We start from the raw sequence: 22,031 nt of genomic DNA, 5'->3' as shown, positions 1-22,031 counted from the left end.
GCGGCGGGGAGTCTCTGGCTGGCTGGAGCGGCATCTAATAACCAACTCGCAAAACAAAATAAAAACAACAAACAGATATTATGATACAGGCTTATAATCTGCACCGATGTTTTTTCTAAATTCTATAACGTGAGCGCGAGAGCCCTCGGTGCGCCTGCGCGCTGCTGAAGTCAAAGTAAACTTTATTGTCATCTCCGCTACAGACAGTCCAGCATATAGAGAGACGAGACGACGAGGCTGCAGTTACAGCGGTGCAAGTAAACAAACAATATATATAAGAAGAGTAAGAAAATAAATCTACACTTTAGGACTCGGGGTAAAGGATCAATAACAATTTAAATTATAATTTACAGTTTGATGATTTAAAGTCTCACACAACCCGTCAAAAGGGGCGGGGCCGGCTGCTTCCAAGTAGAGCGCATTTCATTTATAATGATGTAAATCCAAGCCCATCATGAATTCACGATCTGAATCCTGGGTTGTGTGAAATCCCAGAAATCAACCTTAGACAAAGTGAATCTGTGAACTAAGGTGTAGGTCTGTTAGGTTAATTGTGCTGATCCTCGGGTTGGGGGATTTGTGTTTGTACTGGAGCGCAAAATTCAAACCAATGGAAGATGGACAACAAAAGTTCAAAGCCATCAGGTGCTCAGGTTAGAAAAAAGAGAAAAGATGCAGGTAAGCAGACGTGTGATTGGATAATGGCAGCTCATCCTGAACCAATCAGACTAAACTCCAAACAATACATTATGTTACAGATTTTAATAGTAATTAGTCATTGTTACTTGTTGATTTGTCCTTTTCTCATTGTGTGACGAATTATGACGACTGTTTGGTAGCTGTTATTGTCTCTCTCTCTCTCTTCATGTGCGTTTCTCTGGTGAAACAATAGTTTTGTGTTAATGTTAGGGCTGCACGATTTTGCATAAAATGAGAATCACGATTTTTTGGCTTAGAATTGAGATCATGATTCTCTCATAACAATAAATAAACATAAAACAACAAATGTCTCACGTTTTGTTGTTGCAGCAAAATGTTGTCCTGCTTGAAATTCCGTCTCCACCGTTGCTCGACGCTGCGTGTATAGAGCAGGTAGTGCAACAATAGAAAAATAGTTGCGGGACGGCACTGTGTAGCGTTTGTCTAGGGTGTTGATCGTTTTCCTAAATCCCTCGTTTTGCACAGTGTTGATGGAGCCATATCTTTGGTCAGGTGATAAGTGATAGCCTCCGTAATGTCTTTGTGCCTGCGGGAGTTCGACGTGTATAGGGAAGCGCTGTATAAGGTTCCCGTTATTGATGTTTGGGTGGTTGACCGGGACGGATTTTCTCCTGTCACACGGCACAGCTTCTGTATCACGTGGTATAAGGCTCCGCCCTTGTCATTTGTTGAGCAGGAAGAGTGAGCGCTTGTTTTCATGCAGAGTACGTCCCGGATCAAAATGTGAAGTTTTACAAATCACCACTTCTTTAGTGAATATCATTTCAGTCTCAGACAACCTCGTTTCTCTTACAGAGGTTGAATGCACCTTCTGCGGATGGCGGTACCACACAGTGTGCGTGGACTTCCCCTGCACAGAAGGCAACTACAAATGCTGTGAATGCTAAATAAACAGAAACAAATGATCCCTGTTGTCTTTGCTTGATGATTGGTTTGAGTCTTGACAATCCACATTGCTGGCGTTGCATCTTTCAATGCTAGCAATGGCAGGTATCAGTGCTCAAACCTTTTGTGTTTGTTTCCAACAAGTTGCCCACCTCGGGAAACAAAAATGTGTTCTTTTACTTGTCAGATGAACATATGAGACACTTTGACTCTTCAGTGCAGTGTGGAGCCTAACAAAGAGCTGTTTTGTGTCCCAGCTGATCAGCAGGAGGAGGAGAGTCTGACGGAGCAGCAGAGGAACATTTTCAGCTACTTGGACTCAGCTCAGCCACTACAGAGGAAACAATGAGCTCAACACAGAAGGTGACAGACAGAGCAGGACCATATGACCAAAGATATTTATCACCATATACATTTGAACATTTGCCATAACGATGTAGCTGACGATAGAATTGACACCAGACAAAATACTTTACAGCTGCACAACTTTATTAAAAACCCATCGATGTATTTTCACTGAAACAAGCAGCTGTTGTTTATGTGCATTAAAGTTATATAAAAATGTAACAGTGCAAATGCAAATTCCTCGCTGACAGTTTAACCAAAAGGCGTTTCCAGTGGAAACTGGCCGACACATCCTGAGCATAACCATGTATAATATCCACTAAACTTCAGAAGAGGTTATACAGTCGTGGCCAAAAGGTTTGAGAATTGCATAAATATTGGAACCTGGAGAAGTTGCTGCTTAAGTTTTTATAATAGCATTTTGCCTGCACTCCAGAATGTTATGAGGAGTGATCAGATGAACTGCATCGTCCTTCTTTGCCATGAAAACGAACTTAATCCCCAAAAAGCCTTACCACTGCATTTCATTGCTGTCATCAAAGGACCTGCTGAGACCATTTCAGTGATCGTCTTCTTAACTCAGGTGAGAATGTTGGCGAGCACGAGGCTGGAGATCATCATGGCTGTATCCCGATTCAGCAGCTTTAAAGTCCTCAAGGGCCGCGTACTCAAAGACCGCTAAGGCCGAAGTGCGAGGCTCGTAGGCTCGTGAAATGGGACGTCTATCCTCCGTCGCGCTGCCCAGGTTGCCTAGCAACCATGATACTAACAGCTGGAAACGTTTCATACAGCTTTGTTTGACAGAAATGAAGGAGAACATATTTAGTTCATTTGTTTCTACATGAGCTCTGTGTGATTTGATGAGTATCTGAGGCTGAGACCACAGGACTGTGAAACATGATTGTTGGGCTTCATTTCTGTGCTGAACAGTCGTTTAAGATTAGCTGTAAATAACAATTAGCTGATGTTGTTCATGAGACTAAAGTCATCTCACTGTGGTAATGTAAATATAATATGGCCAATATTATAGTTATTATATTAATCACTTCACTCACAGACAAGTATCTGTGACAGTGTTTATATAGATGTATCATATATAAGAGACAAATATTGTTCATTTAATATGTTGGTACTAAATGTGGCTCAGTGCTTACATATATGTGTAAAAAGCAAATGTAGGAGCTGTGATAACTGTGTCTGATAGAATGAAGAGTAGACTGATATATGAAATATTCCTTTATTGGGTGAGAAAATCAGACCATGTCATAACTGCTGTAAGTCACACAGAATAGACATCAGAGCCTTAAACAGGCTGATGTCTGCTAAATGGGTCAAACTGGGCAGAAAGTATACAAACACATAACATCCTTATAGAATATGATGTAACACTATAGATCAACTTAGCTCAGAATATATAAAGCATATAAACAGTTACAGTAATATGATGCAACAAACACAGCAGCTACTGATCCAAAATACTCAAAGCTTCATAGAACTGAAACCAACATTTATTTTTAGCTCCATCCTGCTTAGGGATGGGTATTGATAAGATTTTAACGATTCCGATTCCATTTTCGATTCTGTTTAACGATTCAATTCTTTAGCGATTCTCTTATCGATTTTTTTTTTTTTTTTTTTTTTTAAGAGAACACTAAGGTCGATTAGCTTAGAACTTTGTTTTATATCTTCTCTTTGAAGAAGATAGAAATTTAGGAGTAACATGGCCTTACAAACCCAGCAGTGAGATCTTAAGAGATCCAGCCTACGGCTCTTCAATGGGGTGTCACAGGGTCCCCAGGAAAAAAAATTGTAAATGTAAAATAATAAAATAAATATTCTTCTGTAGCAATAACAAAGTATAATATAAATTGTTCTGTGGCAATTACACAAGAATATCCTGTAATGTCCCTGCCTACAATTAAACACATTCACTTACCAAAAATCGGGGCATCTGCTGTGGCAAATGGGTGCAAGCCTTTGACCACAAACTTAGACACTGCTCGGTGACATTAGTCTATCCTGGCCTGAAAGGAGACGCTACCGGTAGACTGCAGCGAGAACTGCCAGCGAGCGCCAGCCAGACTCTGTCTGTCTCTCTCATCATGGTCACCTACATGTACAGTAATGGCAGGTTTTGGAATAAGGCAGATCGCGCTAACATAATATGCACTGTTAGTTGATTATTTACCTGCCGCATTAACGGGAGAGGACGTGCAAACGTTAGCGCTGCTGCTGGGTTGAGAGTCATGAGTCCGGAGCGGTATTAAAAACACGTGTCATCGCGTGTTTTGTGAGCAAATGCTTTTGCATATTCGTAGTGTTTCCTCCCTTAAATGAAATATCTACTTTGCAAGTTGCCCTGTTGTCATCGGTTCTCATCAAGTATAATCAAACTTTTGAGCATTTGAGCCGCTTAGGCGCCATGTTTCCTGCCAGGTAAATGACGCTCCGCAACGTGGTGACGTCATTCGGGGCGACTGAAATCGATAAGGGAATCGTTTGAAAAAATGGCAAACGATTCCAAGGAATTGAAACAGTGGGAACCGGTTCTCAACAAGAACCGGTTTTCGATACCCATCCCTAATCCTGCTGCTGATACATACTTTAGGTTTCTGAACATTAAACTTGTTGCTGCCTTTCATAGTGTGTAACTTGAAGGCCCTGAGTACTCTGAGTACTTTCTCCCACACTGAAAACACTGGGATGATCACATTATTTGAACATTACCTAATAAGACTGATTCAGCACAGACAGTTATGTTAAACTTTCCTAGCAGTCCTTCACAAACAGGGAACAGTCTGTCTATTCTCTCCATCTGTCAGCTGCTGCTGGCTCTTCCTCCTCCTCTTCCTCACACACTGCTGAGTTTGTCCTGGTGGATCATCAGGGGTGCAAAGCCTCACAGATGATGTGCAGCAGTGTGTCCCTCAGTCTGTCCTCACTCTGGACACTTGCAGTCGTCACACATGGAAATCAAATGTGTGATAAGCTGCAGGATTCAAACACAAGTGTAACTTATAAACACATGTTCATACTTTTATTCCACAATCAGAGAGAAAGAAACAGAGAGAGAGTGCAGGACAGACAGACAGGTGACAGTCTCAGGTGTACACACTGCTACACAACAGCACAGAGAAGCAGGATTTAGTGTTTGTGTTATTACGAGTGTAAACAAGAAGAGTTCCAGATGGTGCAGTGGACACATGTGTGACTGCTGTGATTAAAGCATCTTTCTTTCAGCTTAACGAGTGAACCGTCAGCTCGTTCAAACACACGTTAAAGTCCGTTTGGCTCGACACCACCGAACAGAGGCAGCAATATAACACAGCTCACATTAACAGTGCAGTGAATCCTGCTTGTGCCGTGATGTTCAGGACTGCAAACCGAGCAGCATCACTGACTTTCAGCTTGTTGTGTTTGTGGATATATGACTGACTTTAATTATCCATAAATCATCAGAGTCTCTGTCAGATTAAGGTCGACTATTGAACGGCGTATATTTTAAAGGCTTTAAAACCAAGTTAACGCTGAAAGTACAAACATCACTAATGTCACATAACTCTGCCGACAAGGCATAGCTATGGCTATGAAATGCTCTTTGTGTATCACTTCTTCATTATGAAAGATGTCATTAATGCACTAGTAATGTCTCATCTGGAGTATTGTTCAATCATTTGGTCAGCAGCTAATGAGACAGATCTTAACAGACTTCAGTTAGTCCAGAATAAGGCGTCCAGATTAGTGTGAAGATGTTCATACTATACTAATATTGATAAAATGCATAATAACCTTTCTTGGCTTCCTGTACAGGCTAAAATATTCTATGGCTTACTTGTAGTTCTAAAGAAAGCAATTCTGTTAAACACACCACATTTATTCTGCTCAGCTGCAGTATCCAGATGAAATACATCATCATATTACACAGTTTTCAACAAACTGCAATTTAGTAAATGCTCGAGTTAAAAGTAACGTTTTGTAAAACTGTTACATTTAGAGCAACTTTTAAGTGGAATAAGTTGCCTTAAAAAATTAGAGAATTATTCAAAACTTCAATGAACACTTAAAAGCCGATTTACAGAGCTTTTAGTTGTTGTAAATATTGTAAGACATGATTTGTTTTTGAAATTTGTGTAATGTGCCTCAATGTTATTGATATTATTATTATTGATTGCTTATATTTGAACAATTGTGAAACCTCACTGTGGATGTAAGAGTGAAATTATGTGGATATCTTGAATCGACTTTATTGTGTAATATTTTGTGTGAGTATTTGACGGAAGACGAGCAACATCTGTTGTGGAAGCTAACGGGGTTCCTTTAGAATAAACAAACATAGGATTTATTATCACTGAATAATTCTGTATAAATCTACACAAATTATAGAAATATGTAATAGGAAACAACAAAATAATCTAAATTATAAAATAATGTGTGTGTGTGTGTGTGTGTGTGTTGTGGAGCAGGGAAATTATTTTACTGCTATTGTTAAATAATCATCATTATTACCATTGCATTAATAATATAATCTGTAGTTTATATTGCATTCAGAGGTTGAACAGTGTGTCTTTCAGAAAAGACTAAAAGTCACAGGCTGACAGGAAACAGGCTTGCAGAGAGTTTGCAGAAGTGAAACCAGTCTTAGGTTATTTTGAGCAGCAGGCCAGACGAGGCCATTTGAATTACTAGGTTATTCAAATTGATCATTGCTTTAACAATGTAACAGATAGCTTTAAGAAGGCTTTAAGGTTTTATGCATACAGGTATTAAATTAACTTTGTATTCCAGGTGCAGTTAGAACTATTTTATACATATTGCATATCTGTGCTTATTTGAGTTCAAATTCAAATTCAAATTTTAAATTCAAATTTTATTTGTCACGTACACAGTCATACACAGTACGATATGTAGTGAAATGCTTGGACAACTGCTCGTGACCTAAAGAGAACAAAAAAGGAAAAGGCTATGAATAAGATAGGAAATAAATATGAAAAATTAAAAAGGGTAAATTTAACTAGGAAGGAATAAAATATAAATTAAGGTTAAAAATGAAATAACTGTACAACACAAATTAGAATGAAGGGTAAATTTAACTGGGAAGAATAAGATAAAGATAAATATATAAATTAAAGTTGAAAATAAAATAACTGTACAACAAAATACACAATACACAATATAGAACTATATAAGAATGTATGAAGGAATCTAAATATAAATAAATATATACACAATAACAGCAGCTGTACAAGTATTAACTGGAAATGAAGAATATAGTGACCAGTGTTGTGCAAAACCAAAGTCCAGAAAGTCCAGTGTGTGTGTAAGAACCATATGTGTGGGTCAGTACTGTGTGGTGGTGTGATTGAGAGACCGTATCGCCTGCGGGAAGAAGCTCCTCCTCAGTCTCTCTGTGTTGGTCTTCAGGGAGCGGAATCGCTTTCCTGACCTCAACAGAGAGAACAGTCTGTTGTTGGGATGGCTGAGGTCCTTCACCATCTTCCTGGCCTTAGTCCAGCACCGCCTGCTGTAGATTGAGTGCAGGTCAGGGAGCTCGGAGCGGATGGTGCGCTCAGCTGACCGCACAACCCTCTGTAGAGCTCGTCTGTCCTGCATGGTGCTGTTCCCGAACCAGGTTAAGATGTTTCCCGCCAGGATGCTCTCTATGGTGCACGAGTAAAAGTTCCTGAGCACCTTGGAGGGCAGTTGGAAGTCTCTCAAGCGTCTGAGGTGATAGAGACGCTGACGTTGATGTTCAGGTTCATTAATGGTCTAAAGCTTCACTAGTGAGAGTGTCTAGATGATCCATGCTGAGGGAAAACTAGAACATAGAAGGAATTGCAATACATGCTTACACAACAGTTCATTTTAATATCTTTTATATGTTCATATTCTTGTATTAAGCTTTTAGTAGGGGTTCTTGATTAAAACATTTATTTAGTAGATGACACATACATAGTTTCAGTTCGGTTATTACATATCTGAGGGTGGCTTCTGTCTCTCTGTCTGGTTAGAGGTCAGGAGCTAGTCGGCGAGGTGAAACGGTGCAATTGTGGTTAGCACACAGTCACACACACACTCAGTTAGAGAGAATCATTTATAGGTAAAAGTTTAATCATGTTTTGCTTGGGGTTGCAAAAAGAGCAGTTTGTCGCAGAACTGCTGCTGAGGTGCCAAGATGACAAGCGAGCATCCGGCAGTGACAGGAAGCACCTGTTATGAAGATAGAAGACAATTGTTCTTTTAAATTGTGTCAAAAGTCGTTGTGGTTTTGATATTGACGTATGTGTATATATCCTGTCTGTGACGCATGAAGGGGCGTCAGTAAATCAAACCCTGACGGTATAAAATATCTGTTTATGCTTTGATTAAGTCGGAGATCACTTGCTGTCTGCGTACAGAGTGTTCTTCCCACACGTGTGTAGTCATTAAAATCATTGTTTGACCAAGAGCTTCTGGACCATGGTGGTTTGTACTCTCCTTCCTCAATTTTTGAACCTTAACTGTGTGTGTGTGTGTGTGTGTGTGTGTGTGTGTGTGTGTGTGTGTGTGCATGATTTTAGTGTTTGAACAGTCATGAATTATCTTTAACAGCAGGTTGGATGTAATGTGTTAGAACTACCAGCAGGTGGGGATAAGAGACCTTTAAGGTGTTTGGTGCCACGCTCCACCTTCAGGTTTAAAACTAGTGTTAATGGAGTTTGAAGGTTGAGTTTGTTCCACGACTGCATTTCACTCACTGCCTCTGTTTGTATCTCTGTCACTGCAGGACCAACATGGAGCCAGAAGTCAGCGCTCTCAGGAGGCCGACAAACCTCACAGAAGAAAGGGAGAGAAAAAACACACCTGTGACGAGTGTGGGAAGGGTTTTACTGTGAGGGCTTCACTAAAACAGCATCAGGTCATCCACACTGGAGAGAGACCGTTCAGCTGTGACTTGTGTGGAAAGTCTTTTTCCTTCAAGCCTTCCCTAAGAAAACACCAACTCATCCACAGTGGAGTTAAAGCGTACAGCTGTGATCAGTGTGGCAGAGCTTTTACTCGCAGTAGCCACTTACAGAGTCATCTAGTTACCCACTCTGGAATTAAGGCATACAGCTGTGATCAGTGTGGCAGAGCTTTTACTCACAGTAGCCACTTACAGAGTCATCTAGTTACCCACTCTGGAATTAAGCCATACAGCTGTGACATCTGTGGAAAAACTTTCAGCCAGAGAGGGCCCCGAAATAAACACCTACGCATTCACATCAGACATGATGTGTACTGCTGTGAACAGTGTAGCAAACAGTTTACAACAGACGCACACTTACAACGACACATGTTTACCCACACTGAGGAGAGACCTTATCGATGTGACCTGTGTGAGAAGACTTTTAAATCTCCACATGACCTGAGACAACACCAACAGATCCACACCAGAAAGAGACTCTACAAGTGCAGCTACTGTGAGGTATGTATTTATATTGTTATCTTGTCATTTTAGCCTGACTGTTTGGAACAAACAAAAGACCCTTATGAAAAGGACACCGAGGGAACAGTTTACCCTGCCCGGGATAGGGTTACCGGGGCCCCGCCCTGGAGCCAGGCCCGGGGAGGGTGCCCGAGGGCGAGCGTCTGGTGGCCGGGCCTTAGTCCATGGGGCCCGGCCGGGCACAGCCCGAAGAGGAGACATGGGCCCATCCTCCCGCAGGCCCACCACCCACAGGAGGCGCCATAGGGGTCGGGTGCATTGTGTGCCGGGTGGCGGCCAGGAGCGGAGGCCTTGGCGGACTGACCCCCGGCTGCCAAGACTGGCAATAGGGACATGGAATGTCACCTCTCTGGTGGGGAAGGAGCCTGAGTTAGTGCGTGAGGTTGAGAGGTACCGGCTAGATATAGTCGGGCTCACCTCTACACATGGCTTGGGCTCTGGAACCAGTCTCCTGGAGAGGGGCTGGACTCTGTCTCAGTCTGGAGTTGCCCCTGGTGAGAGGCGGCGGGCTGGGGTGGGTATTCTAATATCCCCTCGGCTTGCTGCCGGTACGTTGGGGTTTTTCCCGGTGGACGAGAGGGTTTGTTCCCTGCGCCTTAGGGTCGGGGAACGGGTCCTGACTGTCATCTGCGCTTATGCGCCGAGTGGCAGTTCAGAGTACCCAGCCTTCTTAGAGTCCCTGGGGGGGGGGGGGGTGCTGGAGGGTGCTCAACCTGGAGACTCTGTTGTCTTGCTGGGAGACTTCAATGCTCACGTGGGTAACGACAGCGAGACCTGGAGGGGCGTGATTGGGAGGAACGGCCTCCCTGATCTGAACCCGAGCGGTGCTTTGTTATTGGACTTCTGTGCTAATCACAGTTTGGCCATAACGAACACCCTGTTCAAACATAAGAGTGTCCATAAGTGCACGTGGCACCAGGACGCTCTAGGCCGTAGGTCGATGATCGATTTTGTAATCGTATCAGCAGACCTGCGACCATATGTTCTGGACACTCGGGTAAAGAGAGGGGCTGAGCTGTCAACTGATCACCACCTGGTGGTGAGTTGGATCAGGTGGCGGGGGAGGACGCTGGACAGACCTGGTGCACCTAAACGCGTAGTGAGGGTGTGCTGGGAACGTCTAGCAGAGGCCCCAGTCCGCGAGATCTTCAACGCACACCTCCGGCAGAGCTTCAACAGCATTCCCAGGGAGACTGGGGACATTGAGTCCGAATGGACCATGTTCAGCGTCTCCATTGCCGAAGCTGCTGCATTGAGCTGCGGCCGCAAGGTGGTTGGTGCCTGCCGCGGTGGTAATCCCCGAACCAAATGGTGGACACCAGAGGTGAAGGGAGCCACCAGGCTGAAGAAGGAGTCCTATCGGGCTTGGTTGGCCTGTGGGACTCCGGAGGCAGCCGACAGGTATCGACAGGCCAAGCGGAATGTGGCTCGGGCAGTGGCTGAAGCAAAAACTCGGGTGTGGGAGGAGTTCGGAGAGGCCATGGAAAAAGACTTTCGGACTGCCTCGAAGAGATTCTGGCAAACCGTCAGGCGTCTCAGGAGGGGAAAGCGGTGCTCTACCTGCACTGTGTATAGTGCTGGCGGAGTGCTGCTGACGTCGACTGAGAAAATTGTCAGGCGGTGGAAGGAATACTTCGAGGACCTCCTTAATCCCACTGACACGTCTTCCGAGGAGGAAGCAGAGTCTGGGGATGAGGGGAATGACCCGCCAATTTCCGGGGGCGAGGTCACTGAGGCAGTTAAACAACTCCTTGGTGGCAGAGCCCCTGGTGTTGATGAGGTCCGCCCCGAGTTCCTGAAGGCTCTGGACGTTGTAGGGCTGTCCTGGTTGACACGCCTCTGCAATGTTGCGTGGAGATCAGGGGCAGTACCTGTGGACTGGCAGACCGGGGTGGTGGTCCCCATCTTTAAGAAGGGGGACCGGAGGGTGTGTTCCAACTACAGGGGGATCACACTCCTCAGCCTCCCTGGGAAAGTCTATGCCAGGGTGCTGGAAAGGAGAGTTCGTCCGCTAGTCGAACCTCGGATACAGGAGGAACAATGCGGTTTTCGTCCTGGTCGCGGAACACTGGACCAGCTCTTTATCCTCTCCAGGATACTTGAGGGTGCATGGGAGTTTGCCCAACCAGTCTACATGTGTTTTGTGGACTTGGAGAAGGCATTCGACCGTGTCCCTCGGGGTGTCCTGTGGGAGGTGTTGCGGGAGTATGGGGTGTCTGGCCCATTGCTACGGGCCATTCGATCCCTATACAACCGTTGCAAGAGCTTGGTTCGCATTGCCGGCAATAAGTCGGACTCGTTCCCGGTGGGTGATGGGCTCCGCCAGGGCTGCCCTTTGTCTCCGGTTGTGTTCATAATTTTTATGGACAGGATTTCTAGGCGCAGCCAAGTGGCGGAGGGCTTTCGCTTTGGTGGCCTCAGAATCTCATCTCTGATTTTTGCAGATGATGTGGTTCTGTTGGCTCCATCGGGTGAGGGCCTCCAGCTCGCACTGGAACGGTTCGCAGCCGAGTGTGAAGCAGCGGGAATGAGGATCAGCACCTCCAAATCTGAGGCCATGGTTCTCAGCCGGAAAAGGGTGGAGTGCCCACTCCGGGTCGGGGATGAGTTCCTGCCCCAAGTGGAGGAGTTCAAGTATCTCGGGGTCTTGTTCGCGAGTGATGGGAGAAGGGAGCCGGAGATCGACAGACGGATTGGGGCTGCGGCTGCAGTAATGCGGACGCTGCACCGGTCCGTCGTGGTGAAGAGGGAGCTGAGTGTAAAAGCGAAGCTCTCAATTTACCGGTCGATCTACGTCCCTACCCTCACCTATGGCCACGAGCTGTGGGTAGTGACCGAAAGAACAAGATCGCGGATACAAGCGGCAGAAATGAGCTTCCTCCGAAGGGTGGCTGGCCTCTCCCTTAGAGATAGGGTGAGAAGTTCGGCCATCCGGGAGGGGCTCAGAGTAGAGCAGCTACTGCTCCACATCGAAAGGAGCCAGCTGAGGTGGTTCGGGCATCTGACAAGGATGCCCCCTGGGCGCCTCCTGGGTGTGGTGTTCCAGGCATGTCCCACCGGGAGGAGGCCCCGGGGCAGACCCAGGACACGCTGGAGAGATTATATCTCTCGGCTGGCCTGGGAACGCCTTGGTGTTCCCCCGGATAAGCTGGAGGAGGTGGCTGGGGAGAGGGAGGTCTGGGCCTCTTTGCTTAGGCTGCTGCCCCCGCGACCCGGCTCCGGATAAAGCGGATGAAGATGGATGGATGGATGGATGTTTGGAACAACTCTGCTCATTAAACTGTGTTAGCATGTTAGCAATTCTACTGCATGGAAAAGCAGCTCTGAGTGATTATTCAGATTTTCCTTTCAGTTATGATTTTAGTATTACTGTAGTATTATGGTGGTAGTATTGTAGTTATTGCAGCCCAGTAAACTGAGTGTGTTAACTGAAACAGTCAAATGTAGTTGGACGTCTGCAGAGATGCTCTTTATTTCAGGCGACGTTCAGGATACAAATGTTGAAGGACTGACTTACACTGTCTTTGTGTCTTTGTTTAGAAGCAGAGCGACACAGATGGATCCAGTTCTCAACCCTGTCATCACTGTGGTGGTGGGAAAGACTTTCATTGTGACCTCTGTGGAAAAACTTTCAGTCGGCAAAAGACCCTAAAACTACATCAACGTAGACACACTGGAGACAAACTGAAATACTGCAAAGAATGTGGGAGAAGCTTCACTACATCACATCACTTAAAACAACATGAACTGATTCACAGTGGGGTTAAAAAGCACCTCTGTGATCAGTGTGGGTCATCCTTCACCACTGCAGGTCAGCTTAAAACACACAAAGGAGTCCACACAGGAGAGAAACCACACAAGTGCAGACACTGTGAGAGAAGCTTCTCACAGTCAGGTAATCGTAACATTCATGAACGTGGACACATGGAAGGAAACTACAGCTGTGACCAGTGTGACAAGAGCTTCAGGAATCTCAGTTCATACTCTGCACACAAACGATCCCACGTTACTAATAAACTGTTTCACTGTTACCAATGTGCCCAAACATTCACCTCATTGTCTGCTCTGTGCAAACATCAGCGTGATCACTCAGGGCTGAAATCACTCCCATCACTGGATCACAGTGAATCTGAAGACACAGAAAGATCCTCTGGTTTCTGTGTCGGACTCAAAAAGCTTGAGATCAGGCTCCACAGAGTTCAGATAGAATCATTTAAACTTGTGTTGAACTGAACTGGTTGCTGGGCTGAACTTCTACATAATACAGATCTACATGGGATCTTCTTTTCTGTGTTTTACTGAGTCAGTTTTGTCCTTTTTTCTCTGTCCTGGTTTTGCTCGTCTGTAAATGATTGAAACTCAGTCAAATAGTTCATTGTTCTCCAGCAAAACGTTTTGGAAACTCATGTTTAACCTTTAAAACATGTTTTAGCACACAAGGCTTCATCGGGGAGTTCACTCATGATTGGACCATGAGAACAAAGGTTTTTAGTTCTTTCAAAGAGAGTCTTGGAGATGTTTGATGTTTCTGTTTTTCTGAAACCACCTGAACTATTTTTCTTGCTTTATGTAGTGTGGAAGTTTTTAATGTTTCTTCATCTGTGATGTTCTTGAATGTGTTCACGTGAAGATGGTACAAATAAACTGTCCTTTCAGCTTTAGCTCCTAATTTATTCATTATTTATGGATGTAGCACAGCAGCCGTCTCTTGATTAACACATGGAGGGCTCGGGATCTGATGGTGTCGTCTCCCTAATTTGCCCACTCATGGCCAAGAAATTGAAATAAACCTTGTTTCCCTGCTGGATAGTGATCCACTGTAACTCTGCTCCTCCTTCCTGTTTAGGATTTCTGTGGCTGAAGTAAAATTCCCTCCATCCATCACTTATCCCAGCTAACCCAAAGTGAAATAAAGTTTTGCTCGTCTTAAAAAAGCATTACAATAATGGGCATTACCAATGCAAACTGAATGATACAGAAGATGAAAGAAGAGACTTTGATCAGTTAATAAAGCTCATGATCTGGATTCATTGTGGCTGCTACACAGATACTTCTGGGTCACTTCTCTCAGTTAGGAACCTTCCTCACCAAACTGACTGTTGGACCACACCCCTGGTTTCATGAGAAATTGTTTCAGCCATGATTTCTCTTCCTGTATTTCAGAGTAAAGACTGAAGTGACAAATGGAAGCATGTTTAAAAAACACAATGTGAGAGAGACGTTGAGGTCCTTAGAAGTTACCCTGGGTTTTTCTGTCACCCTGCTAGATGTTACACACCTTGTTATTGGACTGATTTCTACTGCTGGACTACTCCTGCGGAGAGTAACAATACTCTTACTAATTAGCTCCCTTTCACACCTTTGGGGATATTTATTTTTGTGTTTGCAGCGCTGTGAGCCAGAACAGCGAGAGAAAAATCTGCAACAGCGACGAGCCGAATGCTTACGTGAATCGCAGCAGCTGCACGTGTGCTACGCTGAATTAGAGGATATCTTTGCTCTGGATTTCTATTTCTACTTTTTCATTTCTATATGATTCTTCTTGCATCTAAACAAAGATGATTCAATTTGCTAAATGTTGATGGCTCTTCGTGCTCAGGTGTAAATGAGACGTAATATTTGCTCTTGGTTTGGTTCTCCTGTACAGAACCTTGCAGTACAACAGAAACCTAAAAACATTATTTGTAGTTGTTATTCTTAGTTGTTCTGCTGCCTAAATACCACAGGGTCTAAATTGGTGAGCGTGTTTGCCACTATATTTGCCCTGGATGTAGATGCAGAAACTCTTGCTCTGTATTTGAGAGAGAAACTTAAAAGAGATGTGACCTGTCAAAAAATTGCTAGTAAACGTAGCAGGTTCAGCTCTTTCAAGGTTACTGCTGAATGTAATGATGTGGGTGAAATGTACAATCCTGAATTCTGGCCTGAAGGGGCTCTGGTCCGGCGTTTTTATGAACCTCGTAAGCTCGGTACGGTGGTTCCAAGCTCAGTGGATCCAGCAGGGGAGATAACTGCGCCTTCTGGTACCAACGTATCAACATGAAGATGTCTATTAGGATATTATCTTACAACTGTCATGGTCTACGTTTGGGACAGAGTGCAGGGGACAAAGCTCGACGGATTGTTGTGGACAGTCTGCTTGCAGAATGTGACATTTTATGCTTGCAGGAGACATGGTTGTCCAAACAGGACCTGGGAAAACTTAACTGTCTAAATGCAAGTTTTTTGGGAGTGGGGGAATCAACAACTGATCTCAGCACAGCTATAGTCAGAGGCAGAATACCTGGAGGGGTTGCTGTGCTTTGGGACAAAAAAATAGACCCTGTGATAAAGCTCATTAGACTGGATGTAGACTGGTGTATTGGTATACAATATACACAGAACAATAGTAGTTTTATCATTCTTAATATTTATACTCCCTATGAATCTTGTCAAAATGAGCAAGAATACCTCAGTAGGCTGGCTTTTATTAATGCATTTATTCAAGACAATGATACTTACAGCATATATGTTTTGGGTGATTTTAATGCTGATCTCACAGACAGCAGTTCTCAGTTTGCTGACCACTTAACTCACTTCTGTCAAGTTAATAATCTTATCCTGTCTACCAAAGTGTTGCTGCCTGCAGATAGCTATACATACATAAGTGAAGCCTGGCATAGTACATCATGGCTGGACCACTGTATCTGTACAGCTGATGGACATGCAGCTTTAGCAAACATGACTATCAGGTATGAGGTAACTGTGTCAGATCATATACCTTTTGGTTTTACTGTGAATGTGGAACAAATGCCAGCAACAACTGGAAACAATATTGCTACCAGTGTAAAATTAGACTGGTCAGCTTGTAGTGAAGATGATTTCTTAGCTTATCATAGTAATACCGATATACATCTGAACAACATTTCTTTGCCCAAAGAAGCTATTTTGTGCAAGGATGTCAACTGTAAGAATGCTGTGCATAAACATTTACTCTGCTCCATGTATGATGATATAGTGACTGCTCTGCATGAAAGTGGTACACCGCTTGATAAACAATATAAGCATAAGAAACCTAACATCAGACCTGGCTGGAAAGAACATGTATCCATGTACCATGATGAAGCTCGCATAGCTTATAAATGTTGGGTCATGGCTGGAAGACCTAAACAAGGCCCAGAATTTGAACAGAAAAAATGTGCGAATGCCAGATATAAGTACGCTGTTCGCTTTATAACTAAAAATGAGCAAATGCTGAGAGCAGATTCTTTGGAAAATGCTGTGTAATAATATGACAGATTTTTGGAAAGAGGTGAAAGCTCTTAATAACTGTAAACCATCTCTACCATCAACTGTTGAAGGTGTTTCTGGTGCAGATAACATTGCAGCATTATGGAGACAGCATTACAGTGCGTTGTTTAACTGTATAAAAAGTGATCCATATGAGGACAATCTTGACATGAGTAATGACACAATAAGTGTAAGGACACATGAAGTATATGAAGCCATTCATAGGTTGTCTGAGAATAAATCCTCTGGTTTGGATCACATCACTGCAGAACATTTAAAACATGCTAGTTTAAGGCTAGCTCCTCTTCTAGCGCTCTGTTTCACTGGGTTTATGATTCATGGCATATTACCAGACTCAATGCTGTGTATTTTACTGGTACCAGTTATGAAAGACAAAGCTGCAAAAGTGAGCTGTTTGGATAATTACAGGCCGATTGCACTAGCCAGTATTTTATCTAAGGTGTTAGAAAGAATCTTGTTTGATAGAGTTAGTGAGTTCATCTCTTCTCTGGATAATCAGTTTGGCTTCAAACCAAAGCACGGCACTGACATGTGCATATATGCACTCAAGGAAATAGTCAGGTCGTATAGGGCTAAAAATTCATCTGTCCTCATGTGTTTCATTGATGCCTCTCAGGCTTCTGATCGAGTGAACCACAGAAAACTTTTTGATAAACTGAAGAGACGGGGAGTTCCTCAATACATGGTGAGGATTCTCTCTTACTGGTACGCTCATCAGAACATGCAGGTTAAATGGGGAAGCAGTATTTCTGCCCCCTTTGGTGTCAGCAATGGTGTTAGACGGGGTGGGATTTTGTCTCCAATTTTATTTAATCTATATGTTGATGATTTGTCCATACAGCTGAGAGCCTGTAACACTGGGTGTATATTAGGTAAAGCACTGATAAATCATCTCATGTATGCAGATGACCTGGTTGTTTTTAGTCCAAGCAGTGCTGGGTTACAGGATCTTCTTAATGTCTGTACTGAATATGGTGTGCAATATGACATTGAGTACAATGCTGCTAAAAGTGCTGTTTTGATATGTAGAACCAAGCAGGATAAACAGCTAAATTTCCCTTTGTTTAAACTGGCACAAAAAACTCTTGAAGTTCATAAAAAGGTGAAATACCTCGGTCACTTTATTACTGAGCAAATGAATGATGATGATGACATATACAGACAACGATGTAAGCTCTATGTGCAGGCAAATACTATTGCACGCAAATTCAGCTTTTGTTCACTTCCAGTTAAAGTGGCTTTGTTTAAAGTGTATTGCACACCGCTATATACTGCCCCCTTGTGGTCATCCTACAAACAATGTAGCATGCAGAAGCTGCATGTTGCATATAATGATGCGATGAGAATCCTTTGCAGGATACTGTGGAGCAGGGAAATTATTTTACTGCTATGGTTAAATAATTGTCATCATTACCATTGCATTAATAATATAATCTGGAGTTTATATTGCATTCAGGGGTTGAACAGTGTGTGTCTTTCAGAAAGGCTAAAAGTAACAGGACAGGAAACAGGCTTGGAGAGTTTTGCAGAAGTGAAAGTTATTTTGAGCAGCAGGCTAAGACGAGGCTTTAACAATGTAACAGATAGCTTTAAGAAGGCCTTAAGATGTTATGCATACAGTTATTATGTTGACCTTGTATTTCAGGTGCAGTTATGACTATTTTATACACAATGCATATCTGTGCTTATTAAAGAGTTGGAGCTCGGTCAATTAATTGGGGGTCGGAAGCTTTGTTCGGCGCGATGTCCGGACAATCTATTGTGCAAGTGACTTGGAGCCATAGAAGGAATTGCAGTACATGCTTACAAAACACTTATATATCAGATCATTTTATATTAAGCTTTTAAGTAGAGGTTCTTGGTTAAAACATTTATTTAGTAGAAGACATACATATAGTCTCAGTGAGCCTCTGGTCTGGTGAAAGGTCAGAAGTGCAACAGGTGAATTGAGAAAGAGCATGTGAGGTCGTGACACACACACATGAGTTAAATTTATTTAGAGGAGAGATTAGTCATGTCTGGTTGTAACTGCAAAAGTGTCTCGGTAAAAGAGGAACCGTCCTTGTTGTCTCGGCAAGAAAGAGGAACAATTTACTTTAAGACAAGAACGGAAAGTACCAGCCATGAAAATAGAAGATGATCTTCTGGGTTAAAAGCCATTGTGGTGTTGATCTGATCTATGTATAAAATGTATCTGTGACACATGAAGGGGCGTCAGTAAATCAAACCCTGATGCTATAAAATATCTGTTCATGCTTTGATTAAGTTGGAGATCACTTGCTGTCGGCGTACAGAGTGTTCTTCCCACACGTGTGTAGTCATTAAAATCATTGTTTGACCAAGACCTTCTGGACCATGGGTGGTTTGTACTCTCCCTCCTCAATTTTGAACCTTAACATTTGGGGGCTCGTCCGGTGGTTGAGGAGGGAGAATTGGAGGTGTAGATGGAGAAATTTGGTCTTAGGTGGTCTGACGGGCAGACATGAATTCCAGTGGTCGAAGTGAGTGGGCATAAGCCGGCTTATCCAAAAGGTAAGGCACTACCTGTTGAATTATTTCCAAAGTGTGCCAAATTGGATATGATAAAATTTAAGTCTACTCACTGAAGTTACTGGTGGATGTCTGTTTTGATTTTGATGAAAAATCTCATGAGTTGAAGCAGTTAGAGTTCTGCTAAGAAGAAATGAAAGCAGTTAAGAGTCTGATAAGAAAAGTTTAAATACTGGGTTGAAGTCCCAAAGAAATTGAGTTAGAGTCTCAAGTAGTTTGGTAGGGAATTGGTTATTGTGTTGGTTAGAGTCCAAATTTGGTCATAAGAGTGGACCTGAGCGGTCATTTTGTGAGTTGGAGTCTCCATTGACCACTAGGTTGCACCTGCCTCAGTTATACACTTGTTTCGGGTGTTGATTGTTGTTTCAAAGTATTATAAATTATTTTAGAACGGAACCGTGGGGGTTCTAGGAAGTGCAGTTCTCGGAGGTAATGCTCCCTCCCGGCCAAGGACGCTTGGCCCTGACCTATCGGCGAATAGGGTTAGTACGGTTGGCAACCGGGGAGAACTTGGGAACCTCCAAAATAGCTAGGAGTTAGAGTCTCCTTACCGTTTGGAACGGTAGTCTGCGCTTTTTTGGACAGGAGAAGTTGGACTTCGGGTGTGTAACTTTAACTTAACACTTTGGGGTAAGCCTTGGCTGTGAAACGCCAAAATTAGAGCTTCAGGCAAAGTTTGGGTTGGTTGACGCTTTTAAATTGAGTTAGGGATTTTAGAGATGAGGCCAGAAACAGTTAAAGTCTTGATACTGGTTAATTGGTCGCAAAAAACTCAGGGAGTTTATCCGCTGGGCGGTTATTTTAAATTTGTCGAAATTGTGTAGGTGCTAAAGCTGACAGATCTGACAGTGGTTGTAAATATAAGATGTCTTTGTAATATAAAATAAGAGATCTCTGTGTGAAAGGAGTCTGAGGCAATGCTGGAGCTATTTTTAGACGGTGTGTGTGTGAGTGAAAATGCAAATGAGTAAGTAGTGAACTGTTTAAACCACAGTTGGTTTTACAAATACTGCTGCAAACATTGTTGAGTGTGTGTTTCAAATGCCATTTATGTTTATTAGAGGACTATAAATAAAGTTTTGAGTTGCCGTAGTGGATGTATAGTAATTGACTGAGTTTGGATGCAGATATATAAATATATTGAGTGCACTGTATATACTTAAGACTAACACATTACTTTCAGTAGTAACTTTTCTCCAGCATTAGTTGCTGGTGTGGTTTATTTTTTCAATTTCTTGTGTGTGCGGTGAGAATTAATGGAGGTTTCAATTTTTCGTTTGTTTTTTGTTTTTGACTTGCTCTTTTTGATTATGACAAGCATGTCTAAAATACTCTTAGGAAAGTGTGTTTTGAGTTATATTCCTCAACTCTGGTCACACTTTAAGTGTGTGAATGCGGTGACTAGAAGGTTTTGAATGATGAATAAAGGTGTGAGCAGGGGCGGAGCGTGGGGGTGGCTTACTGGGCTTAAGCCCGGGTTGTTTTGTCAGAAGCCCGGGGTATTTTGGAGTGTAATTTTTTCATAGATGTCTGGCTGACAACTGTATAAAACAAAAAGTACACACAATATTCGAAGCACATAGTGCACACTGTGGGAATTTACGACTGTGCGTGAATCCCCCCCTGATATTGGTATGATCCAAGCTCAGGCACTAAGCGACTGAGCGAGGGGGCGGGGCAGCTGCTGCCCGTCAGTGCGCTGTTGGAGAGACGGAGCCAGCCATACTAAGGAGAGCTTAAGTTTGACCAGGTACCAAAGCAAATCATTCGTACCGTACAAATAATGTAAATATGACGGTGCATCACGAAAGATTGATATCAAACTGATCACTTGACCAATATTACGTTACTTGCTCTTCAAGTGAATCAACAAATGGCGAAATGAAAAGCCGAACAAATGCTATTTTTTTTTAGAGATTCTTAGCTTACGTGTGTTTATTTCATATTTTCAGTTCTTACCCTCCCCGACTAAATCGGTTTCAGTTATGTACTGAAATATAAGAATGGACATTAGAGGGTTCTTTCAAAGAAAAACTCAGGTAAATGTTATTTTATATATTATGCTTTGTATGTTGTTCAGTATATTTCTATGCAAAACAAGAGGAATTTCAGTACACAGCAGGATATTCACATTTGTAACCAGATATTTACACTTTAGGGAGAAAACATAAAACATTTTACTGCACAACATCAATTTAGAGTAAACTTTTGTTTTAGATAAATATTGAAATATCTTTTGAATTAGTTAAATGTCACAATAAAGAGAGACAGAGCTTTCTGTTTTTTATCACTTTCATCAAATTTAGGAGTACATGTACACTAAGTTTATTGTTAATTAATAAGAAAACTCCAGACGATTCCATTCTGAGCTGAAGAAGCTTCTGATAGGTTAGTAGAGTCCATGTGAGTAAACAGGTGGCACAGCTGTGGATGCATATAAGGCAAAACACAGAGCCTGTTTCTGTGACATGGGAAAATCAAGAGATGTCAACAAAACACCAGGAAAAGAACTGTGGAGCTCCATAAGTGTGGCTCAGTTTGAATACAATTTGGTGCCATTTACAATTAAGAAATACAGACGATTTCTCTCTTTACTCTTAAAGTTAACAAATATGTTTTTTATATTTATCAATCTAAAAAAATAAACATTTAGTCTGATTTGAGGTTACAATTTAAAAGTGTTTGTGTTTTTATCTGAAGAGTTTGTAAATATCTGGTTTCAACTGTATATTTGATGATTGTCAGCACAAAGAGGGAGAGAGGAACAGAGAGGGAG

The 22,031-nt window shown here is 42.8% G+C and overlaps 1 protein-coding gene and 1 long non-coding RNA gene across 2 annotated transcripts; both read left to right on the top strand.

The window, feature by feature from the left end:
• The first annotated feature begins 1,613 nt into the window (after positions 1–1,613).
• LOC146573521 (uncharacterized) lies at positions 1,614–15,426 on the top strand. Its single transcript, XM_085275439.1, has 4 exons — positions 1,614–1,968; positions 8,714–9,394; positions 12,956–13,079; positions 15,401–15,426. Exons 1-4 carry the CDS (start codon positions 1,951–1,953, stop codon positions 15,424–15,426), a joined length of 849 nt encoding a protein of 282 aa, XP_085131565.1. The 5' UTR covers positions 1,614–1,950.
• A 5,370-nt stretch (positions 15,427–20,796) lies between these two features.
• LOC146573520 (uncharacterized) lies at positions 20,797–22,031 on the top strand. The gene is made up of 3 exons (XR_014892547.1): positions 20,797–21,005; positions 21,208–21,294; positions 22,001–22,031. It is a non-coding gene; the product is annotated as an uncharacterized LOC146573520 (long non-coding RNA).

This window comes from Mchenga conophoros, linkage group LG5, assembly GCF_057382185.1.
Source record: "Mchenga conophoros isolate Kocher_MC1m ecotype Shallow Benthic linkage group LG5, M_conophoros_male_GT1.1, whole genome shotgun sequence".
In the NCBI taxonomy this organism is placed as follows: domain Eukaryota; kingdom Metazoa; phylum Chordata; class Actinopteri; order Cichliformes; family Cichlidae; genus Mchenga; species Mchenga conophoros.
This window is presented reverse-complemented; position numbering and strand designations above follow the sequence as displayed.

Bases quoted from the DNA above. Each gene is read 5' to 3' on its own strand.
- LOC146573521 (XM_085275439.1), top strand. The intron at 9,395-12,955 runs GTATGTATTTAT...GTCTTTGTTTAG, and splicing joins ACAAGTGCAGCTACTGTGAG to AAGCAGAGCGACACAGATGG. The intron at 13,080-15,400 runs GTAGACACACTG...GGTGGTTCCAAG, and splicing joins GACCCTAAAACTACATCAAC to CTCAGTGGATCCAGCAGGGG.